The sequence below is a fragment of the Melozone crissalis genome, unplaced genomic scaffold (assembly GCF_028551555.1).
Source record: "Melozone crissalis strain CALT ecotype California unplaced genomic scaffold, PUWL_Pcris_2 ptg000018l_1, whole genome shotgun sequence".
In the NCBI taxonomy this organism is placed as follows: Eukaryota; Metazoa; Chordata; class Aves; order Passeriformes; family Passerellidae; genus Melozone; species Melozone crissalis.
The window spans coordinates 11538570-11552133 of record NW_026535796.1 but is presented as its reverse complement, the minus strand read 5'-3'; the positions used below and the strand labels follow the sequence as shown (position 1 = coordinate 11552133).

At 40.9% G+C, this 13564-nt stretch overlaps 1 protein-coding gene across 2 annotated transcripts in view; it reads right to left on the bottom strand.

Annotated features, from left to right (window-relative positions):
* The window catches only part of CHID1 (chitinase domain containing 1), a 98468-nt gene extending 85408 nt beyond the window's left edge, over positions 1 to 13060 (bottom strand). Inside the window, exons 1-7 of one of the 2 annotated variants that reach the window (XM_054275987.1) lie at positions 13017 to 13060; positions 9949 to 10091; positions 8622 to 8771; positions 7181 to 7313; positions 6200 to 6244; positions 4782 to 4888; positions 3421 to 3482 (exon numbers count right to left, since the gene is read on the bottom strand). In XM_054275987.1, coding sequence (XP_054131962.1) covers positions 3421 to 3482; positions 4782 to 4888; positions 6200 to 6244; positions 7181 to 7313; positions 8622 to 8771; positions 9949 to 10074 — 623 coding nt within the window. In that variant the 5' untranslated portion in view covers positions 10075 to 10091; positions 13017 to 13060. Of the gene's footprint in view, positions 1 to 3420; positions 3483 to 4781; positions 4889 to 6199; positions 6245 to 7180; positions 7314 to 8621; positions 8772 to 9948; positions 10102 to 13016 lie in introns of those variants that run through there. The other variant, XM_054275985.1, reaches the window with a different exon arrangement.
* Positions 13061 to 13564: the final 504 nt, after the last annotated feature.

The following is a 13564-nucleotide window of genomic DNA, read 5'->3' as shown; positions in this document are numbered from 1 at the left end:
TTTATGCACCTGTGTTGAGTTTCAATAATCTGTTGCTGACTGCTTATGTGAGATTATTCCTTTTCCTTATGTCAGGAAAAAAAAGGGATTTTTTAAAATGTTATTTTAAACTAAAACATGTTCACATTAAATAACATGAATAAACTGTATTAGCTAGGCAGGTCTGACTGCTCTGAAAGTAGTTCGAAGGCAAAATATCTGTTCCCAGGAGCATCATTATGATCTTTAGTCCCTTTAACTAGAAGCAGGTTAAGCTACTTCCAAGCATTTGACCTTGAAGGATCTGAACCAGGAAAGCCTACACCTCACCTAACAGTTATGACAGACGCTTTATTTGGAGCATGCACAAATACTGTCCTACAAGCACTTCACCTCTCCAAAGGATTAGGGTTCACCTCTGTGCTGACATCTCTTGCGAACTAATCCCCACCTTTCCAAGGTTAAGAACTTGCTCCACTACCGGTGTTTGCCACTTACGAAAGAGACAAGCTGAGGGAAGATCAGGTGTGACTCATGTTACAATATTGCCACGCTGTGGGCTAAAGGAGGCATTGCGCTGTTCCAACTTTGCTGACAGGAACAAGCGAAGCAAAGACCACCCATGCTTACTCAGAAAAAAACTGCTCTGTGCTATAGGAAACGAACTGATTAAAGTAACAGCACTCAAAGTGCAAAAAATATAGGCTTGCCAACGTAATAAATGCACTTAATTTTGCCCCTTAAGATCCGTTCTAAGAAGTTGCTCCCTCCAAAAAACATTATTAGGAAAAACTGGATAGCCAAGCCACTGAGTTTCAAAGCTAGTGATAGGAAAACACAATCTCAAAATGAAGGCAACGGTCCTACATCTTAGAAGCATCATAAGACAAAATTACCATGTAATGATGTGAGTCTCCTACATTCACAAAACAGCTGTAACTGCACACTGAGCCCAGCTTCAGCTTTCTGTCTCAATTGGCATAATTTAGAATGCTGCAAGCCCAACCCAAGGCACTGTTCAACTTAAACATCCCAACCATTTCTAGGGACACAGCAATAAAAGGAGGAAAAACCCACTGATGAGTTTCCAATGAAGCACTTAGATCAGGCCTTGAAATGGAAGAAAACCTGCAGTTCCCAACTTCTGTTTCCCTTTATGCTTTCTTGGCAAATAATCTCACATTTAAGTTAGGATAATCCTTCAGTGTTGTTCACAGTGGACACACACAATTACACATTACCTACTCAGAGAAAAGGATCCAGTTACCATTATACAGCATGAGAATAACCCTGTCCTTTTCAAAAGTTATGGAAAATACTTCCCACTCCTTTCTATGAATAACAAATAATGAATGGACGTGGTGCTTCACCTAAATAACACTCAGGTAACTGAAGGCTGAGGCAACTAAACAGCAGTATCTCCTGTAATACTAACAGTTTTTACGACAGCTGTTTTTCATAGTGTCCTTCTGGACAAAATGTCCAGCACACAGATAAACTGTGCCATGGAAAGGGCCCTGGGGGTCCTGTTTATGGGAAGCTGGATCTGAGCCAGCAGGGCTCTGGCAGCCAGGAGGGCCAACCCTGTCCTGGGGGCATCAGGCACAGCATCACCAGCCAGAAAAGGGAGGGGATTGTCCTGCTCTGCACTGGGGCAGCCTCACCTGCAGCGCTGGGGGCAGTTTTGGGTGCCAAAATGTGATAAAAATGACATGAAGCTGTTAGAGAGTGCCCAAAGGAGGGCCATGAGGATGGTGAAGGGCCTTGAGGGGAAGCTGTGTGAGGAGCAGCTGAGGTCACTTGGTCTGTTCAGCATGGAGGAGACTGAGGGGAGACTTCATTGCAGTTACAACTTCATCCTGAGAGGAAGAGGAGGGGCAGACACTGATCTCTTCTCTCTGGTAACAGTTGCTGCATCAGAGGAGGTTTAGATTGGATATTAGAAAAAGGTTTTCCACCCAGAGGATGCTTGGGCACTGGGACAGGCTCCTCAGGGAAGTGCTCACAGCACCAGCCTGACAGAGCTCAGGAAGCCTTTGGACAACACACTAGGGCACAGGGTGTGACTCCTGGGGATGGTGCTGTGCAGGGCTGGGAGCTGGACACAATGATCCATCCTTGTGGATCCCTTCCAACTCAGTTTATTCTGCAATTCTGTGATTCTGTGAAACAACACTACTTTAAACCAACATTACTCCTGGAAGAGAACAGTATTTTTATCATGCCACAAATAAACTCACCCTGGAGCTAATAGAAATGTATGCTTTGCTCATGTGTTTCATTTGCAATACAGCACTTTCATGCCAGTGTGTTTAAAATGATCTTCAGTGAGTCTTACAATGACAGTTACACAGTCTGTCTTATATCTGTGTTAACTAATAGGAAAACTATTGATTTTACTTAAATACAGTAAGCACAGTAAATAAAATGACCGCTACCACCCACTTCTGACTGGCAGTCACTAATTGCTTCAGACACCTTCTTGGCTACTTTATTAAGACACTGCAGTAGCTTCAGAGCCCAGGATACAGATTAGCTCTTAGGAACAACCAGGCAAATTACCTAATTATAAGCAAGAGCATACAGCAGAAGGATTACTCATTGCAGGGCAATTGATGGAGCCCTTTATAATGCTAAAAAAGATTCTGCAGTTTCAATTTTTTGTTCCCAAGTATTAATTTTATAGGGAAAAGGTAGGACTGCTAATAGTCCTACCTTTGTTGGTAGGACTAAAAAAAAGTTTGAGAAGTAATTAATACATGCCATCAGTCAGCAGCATTTGCCCTAACCAGAATAACCTTAAGTAACCATTTTTTGAAAGGTGAAAGCCTTCCATAATGAAGTTTGCATTCTGTGCATCATTCTTGAAGCTATTTTTCCCCAGACATTTTAGGTAACAGAGATCTGTAAGAAACACTGTGCTTTAGAGAAATGGATGCCTGAATTTCCTGAGAAACTAATAGAAAATCTTCCAATTCCTGCACTGAATCATTAATTTCACCACCATATTCTGCCTTTTCCTCGTGAAGCAAAAGTTTGGTGTTTGCCTTAGGTCTTGAAAGTGTCACACAGTTCCAAGCCTCAGCCAGTAACCCAAAGCAAACACTGTTATGATAGAGGTCAGTGCCAACGTGGGAATGAGTGTGCAATTGAGGTATCCTCTATGTCCTCATACAAATTACGTCATGCAAAACTCAAGAATGAAAGACTAACACAGCCTGCTGAACCCACTATGAAGATTATGATGTAATCTTTGATCTCATGTAGAGTGAGGTAAAACCCTCTTCTTCATTCATTGTAAGACTAGCAGAACAACCTTTAGTTGTTCTAGAATTAAGTGTATTTATTTATAAAGACATACTCAAATCAACATGGACAAATTAAAAGGATGCTTTAAAGGAGCTGATTTTTAGGAATTGCTTCCTAGAGATTTATACTCACGTTCGCTTTTGATTTCCCAGTTGACTCCACACTTCAACTACAAAGCCATCAAAATTTTCATTCTAAATAAAGAGAATTGTCAACAAAACACAGTTAATGACCATGCAGTTATTTTTCTTGTACTATTACAGATTGAACATGCTTTGTATTCTTACACCAGATTCATCTTTAACACAGCATTTCATGGAGAAGTCCAAGAGAAATTTAAATCATTTAACAAACACAAACATGCAAAAGTTGAAAATCTCTGTTAGTTATCCATTATATTTACTTTTACAGAAAAAGCCAATATTGTATTAGGAAAATTCAGACACTAATGAAAGGTGGTTGTTAAGCAAATAATTTGACACACTTTTACTTGTATATCAGGGAAAAAACTCATTATCTCTTGAGTCTGAAGACACAAATGCCAATTCAGCATAGACATGATTCCAAGTATCTCCCATAATTAGTCTCTCTTTTGAGAATTTATTCTTAGCATGATCAAGGATACTGTTGTACTTGAGTTGACATCCTTAAGAGGTCAAGTGTTACTGAGGACCTAAAATTGACATATTGGTTAAAAATTTTAAGAAATTACTCAGTTTAACTAAGTATATCCAACTTCCTCTAGAGCACTGTAAGATTTCTTTATGTCATGTAGCAAGTGACAACTCTTATTCTGATAATAAATAAACAGACTGCCATGAATCAATCACTAATGCTGAATGTCTTTTGGGTGCAGCTTATCTATGCTCACTCATGGAATAGCTCTAAAGCCATTAGGAAAGGGCTTGGCCAGAAACCTTAGCAAAATTCCTCTTCTCCTCTCCCTAGTCTCTTAACATTTTGAGGAAACTGGTTGATCAGACCTGAGCAAAACTGTTCAGTAATACATATCCAATGAGTGATTCTTGGTATTAAAAGTGGTTCCTTAACTTTACCACACTGAGCCTGAATGCATTCCTGTACAGAAAACAGCACCCATTGCACCCATGACTCTTTTACTGTCCATCAGAAAATACCACTAAGCAGTATAGCCACAGCTCAATAATTATATTTCTAATAGGAGTGTAAAAGAAATTTAAAGCAGGCAAAAATCACAAGTGCAGCTGCCAATGACAACAAGGTTATGTTGATCAGACTGATGTAGTCCCAGGTTAGACTCATAGTCACCTGCACTTAAGTGTTGCTACATTTTCATATTTACAGGAACTGGACACATACTAAGATACACTATCAAGAATCCTGCCTCATTATTGCTTTCAGCAAATTCTATTTCACAGAATGCAAAATCACAAGAAATCAGAAAACATCTATTACAAAAGGAATCAAGTATCATCTCACACAATTTTATAAACATCATAAATAGGATTTTTTACCTTGGCTAGCAGAACCATGTTCTTGGAAAGCTCCTCTATCTCATCTTCACTGCCAAAAACACTCTCAAAGTCTTGGTAAGTCCAGCCATCAAACAACATTCGAGGCACTATGAGGCAAAGTAGTCAATCAGTAGAGAAAATAAGGAATTTATTATCTACAATGGAATGTTTCTGCAGAAACAGAATACAGCAGATACGAGCAGAGATACAATCAAATCCCATGACTAAGGTCATTGCTTTTTCACTCTGACCAACTTCAGCAGCATAGAATGAATTGACACTGTAGAACATTCTCCAGTTTAAGTTTAATTAATTATCAGCACTGATGCAAGTTTTAAGAGAAGATCCTTCCATTTGATTGAACGATCTTAACTGAACCACTACTCAGGGCCTCAAGTAGAGTCTTAGACCAGCAAGAACACAAGACACCAATCTTTAAGTTGTGCATCTGTTCTACCACAATAATGAGGTAGAAAAGTTCACTTCAAACTCTAATTTACTTCATACACAGCCCTACATCACTTCACTCTTCTACTCAACTCAATGCCCTAAGACAAATTTTTACTTTTGGAAAGCACTTGAGCTTGTGTGAATTTTTTTTTCTAAAAACACAAAACATTAAAAAAATAGTCAGGAAAACTGATGTTGGAACAGTTGACAATCATGCCCACAGGAAAAGGCAATGGATTTTATGGAGCTATGTCTAAGCCCCTTCTAACTACCTTGGTTGTAAAAGAGTATTTTAGAAGAGTATAAAGAGATTTCAAAGGCTTTATCCTCTGGCAATTGAAGTACGTTAAAATATCTGACTGAGCGTTCAATTTTTCTAATACATTTCAAATTTCATACTCCCTTCTGAATCAAGAAGCATTTCACAGTTCCACAGTATTCTTGCTATAGACAAATGTAAGAAGCACAGCAGAATCTCTACAGCAATGTTAGCCATTTTCCCTAACGACACACAATGCAGCACATCCCATGAGTTCCTAGCTTCAAGGGGAGAAGAGACAAAGCAGATCTTTTCTATCATGCAGGAAAGTCTGACTGACTGACTCAGATTTGGATTTTTTTTTCTTTTTAACTACAGAGAACCCCAAGCAACAAGTTTGAAGACTTCATTCCCCAGGGAGGCACACAGTGTTACACACTAGTATTGTTCCATGGAGGGCACTGTAACCCAGGATTTATTCAGAGACAAGAAGCTAAGGCAAAACATAAAGGCATCAAGAGGGCCAACACATCAGTTACTTAACTATCTACAGTTAACTGCTTTAATTTTTCTTCTCAGACATCTTCATACAGCTGTGCTAAGGTAATATTCCTTCCTCCCATACAGACCTGGAAGAAAGTCTTACTTTCCTCTCCTAGAAGCTAAAGAAGATAAAAAGCAAGCAAACAAACATAAACCAGAGACTCACCTATTTTTATGTTTTTGGAGGTTTTTCTCACTTCTTTCATCCAGCCTGTCAAATAGTATCAAGTAAGACTGATAAAATATAAATGATGTTGACAATGATAACATATTTTCAAGTATTCTTCGAATGATGTAGCATAGATTCATTATACACATCTTCCTGCCACAGACCAGGAGTTCCTAATCCACCCAGACACAACATCTTGTGATGCACAGAATCTGAAGCCATGAACCTGCAGCACAGCATTCACTACAGCCTTACAACAGTCCCCACCCTCCCTGCTTAGTTCTACCTCACGATGGAAAGCTACCCCAGTGCCTACTCAGAATAACACTTCTGCAGCCATTAGGCATCACCTGGGAGGAATGTCTGATTTTTTCAGATGATACTTTAAAGTGTCCCATTCACTCCTCCTGGCAGCCATTGCATTAGGATGAATTTGTTAGTAGGCACTAACATGGTAAGAATTATAGCTATTTCAAATGAAATTTCACATTCAATCAACTCAAAACCATGAACTAGTACATACTAGCTGAAATTTAATCTTGCTGCCACTTTCCTCGCCATGAAGAGAAAAAATTCTCTTCAAATTAAATTTCTCTTCCCTTTCTAAATAAATTCTCCTAAAGCTTTTGCAAAGGGAAAAAACCAAAACCCACAACAGGTAAACGACTGCACAACACAACACCCAAGACTGTTTTTCCCTGTACAGGATCTTTGTCCTTTTATTTTTTTAAGAGGGGTTTTGTGGACAGCATGGTGGAAAAGCCAATCATTCTACTTACATTTTTTGACAAATAAACTATGTACACTTATGCAAGCAGGTGAGGACAGAAAGAAGTTCAATCTGAAGAAAACCCAAAAAAATGTAATGGATAAAAGTACTTCACCATGTGGCAGAGCCAGCAATACCCACCTACTATGACAAATCTACACAGTCTGCAACAATATTGCAATTCATATTCAAAGGAAAAAAAACAACACCTTGATCAGCATCATGGAGCCCAGTGAACTGGAACCTTTCCTTCCCTCTCCTCTTCACTTGTAACCAAACCGGTGAGATTAGCGTAAATTTGTTTCCAAATATTTTAGCAATGTCATAACCATGGTTGTTCCACTTGAAAAACAAAGGAGACAAAAAAAGTGAGACTCAGAAGTAAGATATACAGTTCACTTCACTTTTGACCGATATAAACTCTTTAACAGAAATGTAATCATCTGCTAGATCCCTACTTGTTCATTTGAGGAAACCTGCTGGGATATTGCTTTCATTTAAATAAAAAAGTACTCCTGAGCTACAGCAACTGGCTTGTAGATTCCCACACAGTTTTGAATTTACAGACTCTGAATTTATGTTCAAGAGAACTTGAGAAAGGTGAAAATTTATAGGGCACCTATTTGTCTTTTGACCAGTGTAAGACAAAAATGAGTGAAAAGTATCCTGTAAAAAAAGGGATGAAACATTTATCATTCAAGAAGAATGCTTTGAAGGAGACAGGATAGCAAAAGACATCAGTTTGACATCAGTTTGACAGCATACAATTGTTACTGTTGATTTAGCAGGTTCGAGTTGCAGCCCTCCTGTTCTGACTTCACTGCAACTTCCCCTGACTCACCACTGACAGGAGAATACTCTCATCCATGCTAAAACCAGCATTAAGGGAGCTTCCCTGTCTGACCATCTAGGAGCCACTCTGGCAGTCACAACATCACCACTCCAAACTTTCACAGCTGAGGGTGACTCCAGTGACCCCAGGGTGTCCCTCCTGGTCCCTGCACACCCACACAGTCAGACAGGGTTTCCTCACTGGCTCAGCCCTGGGTTTCCCAAGGCAGAGTCCCAGTTGTCTGGAACCCTAAAGCAATTTAATTGTAGTGCAGTAACACAGAAACAGCAGGAGCTGGTGCCTCTGGAGAAGGACCCCCAACAAAGGAATCCCCACGTTTTGTACCCTCCATGCCTGTGATAGTCTGGGGTCTTTCTGCTGAGCCCTTGGCTCCTGCTGTGTCCAAGTGTCCAGTCACCTGGCCACTGCCACAGGTCCCCGAGCCCTTTGCTGTCTGAAAGGCCAGCATCAGGTCATGGCCCTTTGTCTGGGGCTCCCACCCAAGCACAACCTGCAGCCCCAATGCAGCTGCACACCCAGTACCTGCCCTAAGTGCGTTGCTCAACACCAGGGAGGAGAAAAACAACATACACCCTCCTAGAAGACCTAGACATCCTCCAAGAGACAGATGGGAGAACAAGGGTTTGAGACCCCCTGAACCCCACATCAAGTCTCAAATACTTGTCTGGCTATTTGACTGTATCTGTCTAGCAGCCCCCATTACTATAAAAATACTTCTAAAACAGGGATGCAAACTTGCAGCACAGTCTGCTGCATATTCATTCAAAGCACAAATTTTATTGATTGTATCAACTTACAGGAGTAATATATCCCAGAACATCTCCTGAAAAATGTCGTTCCTTCATCTTCTTGGAGCAATAACTTTTATGTTCCAGTATAATATCCTTTGCTTTTGGATCCACAACTACCAATCCCCTGTCCTGAACATTTTTATCAGAATGAAGCTTCTGTGGAGAGAAGACAGTTATTAGAACCAGTTATATGAAACAGACACTTTCAATGGCAACAGACTTTAAAAACAACAGCAAAACAAATCACTTCATTAAACTCTGAGCACTCCTTTCAAATGATGCAGAGCACTTTGATTTGCACTGAAACATACAAGTCCTCAGAAACTGTCATCATCAGTAAACTTACTTTGTTTGTAAAAAGCATATAAACTTCGAGGGTAAAAAGCATATAAACAAAAACCAAAGCCCAAGACATTATAAGAGTAAAGAACATAATTTATGACAGCTAATGGTGCTCTGTTTTCTAACCAATGCTTTCTGTCTGTCACCCCCAAAATAATAAAAAGGGGTTAGGAGTTCTTAACCAAGAATTTGAAGACAGCTTTTGAACTGGATATATTTTAGTCTGAGAATGCTGCACTGTGAAGGCCAAGATTTTAAACACTCTTCTTTAGGGAAGATGCTTCAACTGACCCAGCAGATAAAAACAGAACGAGAAGATCTAATGAGATGTTCATGGTGGGTATGCAGAAGGCATCTATTGATTCATTGTAAGGAATTTAGGGATATGGCCTGCCTTAACATCTTGTATTACCATCACTACCTGTAAATTTGGTAGATGTTGAGCAAGTGATACAAACAGTGACAGATGTTCATGCATAATGACAGGAAACAATAACATGCTGAGCAAGTGAAGAGAGACTTCAGCATGCTGGCTGTGCTTGCTCTGATTATTGTGGGACTCTGAATCATTTCTGCCTGCAAAAAAACAACTGATTAGAAGGCTCTTCAAAATCTTTCATCAGGATACAGCCTTCCCATTGGCAATGCTCCATTCCACCAGTAAATGACCTAGAGCTCTTGGCCCAAACTACTGTTCCCCACCCTGATTTCCAAAGGGATGGAAGTGTGTTCCCTGAGGGGACAAAAACTTCCTGTTTCTGCAACTTGCATAGAGGACAAAGCTCCAGAAGTCTACATCATGTGTTTCAAGAAGTGAACCATTTATGACACACAGAAAAGGTGAAGGAAAGGACAGTTTCAAGTTTTATCTGTATCAGCTTCAGTGGAAATGTATTAACACTGTTTTAACAGAGGTAGAGGCCATTTACCAAAGTTCAATTAATTCACTTGACATGTTAGATAAGACAAGAATTTCGGTTATTTCCCTTACCTTTTCCTCCAGTTTTTTTGTAGCACCTTTCTTTGCATCTGTTTTTGACAGGGTACCTTCAGTTAGCCAGCATACCATGGCAAGAGAAAGGGATGCACAGAGAAGCCTCATGGTGTTTTTCCCCATGTCAAGTTTCTCTTCTCCTGAAAACATAAGTTCAAATCTCTGTGAACAGAGGAATATAACAGTTTCATTTGGTTGTCTTGTCTAAAAAAAGTCAAGACATTTTCTTATCTTGTTCCATTTAAAATCAGACTTATTAAGGGAGTGCTTCTGCTCTGGCAACAAAAGCAGTGCATTGTGAGAGATTACTTGTAGTCTCAAACACCTTTTTTGTCCCTTGTTTTAGTAGCTGTATCACAGATGAAGTGTGTTGGACCCTTGCAGCTTCCTTTTTAAGGATAACTTTTTTTTTTTTTTTTTTTGCTCCAACCTAGCCTGGTCAGTGTGTCATAAATTAATTAACAGATATAAAAAATTATAGCTATATGCTTACAGCTATGTGCCTTTACTGTAACAGCAGAGACCTTTGCTTTCAATTCCTTGCCAAGTCACTGATACAGAAATTGAAGAAAAAAAAAGGAGGGGGAAGGGTGGGCATGTCCTTTTTGTCTAGAAGAAAAACTCTGACAGTTTGCCCTAACTCCAGATAAAGGAACTGAGAATTAGGAGACAACAGTTCTGTTGTGTGTTATGCTATCACACCTTGTATCTGTAGGAAGACTTTAAAAAACAAACTCAAATACAGCCAGAGTTTGTTTTTCAATCTCTCCCCAGTTAAAAGTTGCACTGGTTTCCCAGCCTAGCTCCCAGTAGTGAATAAGAAGAAAACAGGAAAAAAATATTTGGCATTTGGGGAACCAGGGCTCTAGATCTGTATCAAGCTGCTTCTCATAAATATGAGATCCTGATTGAGAAGAAAATTGGTTCTTTCCAATTTTCTGAATTTTTGTTGAACTTGAAAAACTATCTTGCTTTTTATACTACTCTACCACTCATTTTGAAGACCTACAAGCTCATTTCTAGAAATCATATTTATAAGATTTGTTCTACTGGCACTGATAACAAGTGCTGCACTTGTTTGAGTACTTTGTTTCAAACTTTCAAAACATCAGGTGCAGATCCCACAACACAAAACTGAGCCTCTGAGTACTGCGGAGAAGGAACCTTAAAGCTTCAATGGAAACGTACTCAATGAAACAGACATGAAATCAACAACTCAACAAACTTGCTAGTATTTGTATGTGTCTGGCTTAGCAGTGAGATTTTAAAAACCAGAGGTATTTATTAAAGGATTTAGGGGTTCTGCAGGAAAAGAGAGTATCAAATATTTGATTAGGCAACAAAGTAGAAGGATGATGGCAGAAGTGCTTGAAAAATACAATGCCAGTATCATCAAAGAACATCAAAAACCTCCTGTACAAAATTATTTGAAGATTTTAGTCAAGTCTTTTATAAACTGCAAAATAAAAGCAGAAAGCCTTCTAATATTTCCTGGATCCATGGAGTGTGGTAAAAGCTGAATTGCTATAAAGCTTGAAATTCCTGTGATGAATAATTAAGGTCTCATGCTTCTACTTTGACTTCAAGGTCACTGGAAACCCCCTTGTTTTCCACATTCTAAAAATGCGACAAAGCAGGTTGCTTTTGATAGTATCTCCTATGTTCCATCTAGCTTGGCAAGATCTATAAACTATTGCAGAGAGGAACAATTGAGAGCCTGAAGAGTCAATACAAGTCTTAACTATTTGGACAGGATATCAATTCTCCCAGAAGCTCGTATATATCGATTTGGAGGTGTTTGATTTCACTTTCAGAAACAATTAGCAACAGCATCACTTCCCTGAAAAGAAGATAATGTCTAACAGCTGAAGAACAGAAGCTTAAAAAACCATCCCTGAACTCTAATTAGACATCAAAATGTGCTCATTTCCTTGACAGGATCGTATCCATCTGTCAATTATTGTTAAGTCAACATCCACTCCTAGATTTGTAAGAAGCACTGAGCCTGTGGCAAACTGGTTTCTGCTACTGACAGTCCAGTATAAACTCTTGGTTGGACACTTATTTTAATAGTTTGTTCCTTAACACCATCAATGAAAATTAAGTAGATGGGATTACTGTAACACAGAAGATGAATTGGTCAGACTTTAAATGCTCTTTATGGAAAATATAAGGATGCATTTTGCAAGCTTTACAAAACTAAATCCTCATCAAACTTTTCTTCTACGAACTCTCTGCCATTTTTTAACACTTCTCAAATTAGCTGAACTCAGAAGAACTGTCTGAGCTTGGCACTCTTTGTTTATCTCCTCTGTCACTGCAAAATGCAAACAGAATTTAAAACTGCCTCTATGTCCTTGTCCAACTGATACTATGGACAACCTAAAGTATAAAACATCATCTGACAAACTGATCTGAAGCCCAGGTTTCTCTCCTAGCCAAGTCACAAATGTTGCTTAACCCCACCTCCACATGAGGTAACATATTTTTGGAAAGCTGTTTTAAATTGTCTTAATTTTTAAAAGCAAGTAAAGCTAGCACAGATTTAGGCTGTCCGAAATAAGCAAGCAAAGAAACTAAATGGATGGTACACAACACTGAGTCAATGTTTATAGTTTATTTATAAATAAGAAACTAGATTCTAACTACATTTGCAGAAAGAACCTGCATCACTTAGCAAAGGCCACGAAACATGCTGTTGATGCGTTTTTAATTGAAAACAATAAAAGCTATACTGGGGAGCGAAGAGTGAGAATAAATCCATTTCTAACCTGTGTAAACATTGAACCCTCCCCCCTTGAAACGGGCTCCACCTCGACGTTCAGAATTCCCTCCCACGCCCGCCCGGCTCTGGAGACACCAGGGAGCCCGCACGCCTGCCATGGCATCGGCGCCGCTGTGGCCGCCCCGAGCTCGGCCCCGGCCTCCCCGGGCTGCCGCCTCAGCCCCACCGCGGCACGGCCAGGCCGGGCCCCCGCCCCGCCCCGCCGGAGCGCGACCTCGCCCCCGCCCTTTCCCCACTCTCCGTCCCTTCCCAGCCCTGCCGGGCCACGGACACCACGTACCGCCCGCCGCCGCCGCGGAAGTGCGGGCCAGCGGCAGCGCCCCGCCCCGCCGGCTCCGGGCAGCGCCGGGGCGGCGGGAGCGCGTGCCAACATGGCGGGGCGGGAGAGGCTGCGGCGGTGGCTCCCGGCGCTCCGGGCCGGCCCAGCGGCACAGCCCGGCCGGGCCCCACCGACACAGCCGCCGCTGGGCTGGCCCGGCCCGGCCCGGCCGGACCCGGGTCGCGGTGCTTTGGGGCTCATCCGTAGCTGAAGAAAGGAAATGCTAATAATGGTGTGATTCTAAATTCCCATAAAGAGCCTCTTGGTTTAGCCCAAGCTATAGCAAATTGAAACAGCTCCAGGTCTAGCCTGGAGAGGAGGAAGTTCAGGGTTACTTTATCACTCACTGCCCAAAAATAGGCTGTAGCCAGGTTGGGATCAGCCTCTTCTCACAGGCCCCCAGCAACTCAAGAGGAAATGGCCTTAAGCTATGCCAGGGGAGGTTCAGGTTGGACCTGGAGGTCCAGCCGGGAGGAATTCCTATACAGAACGTGATGAGACATTGGGAG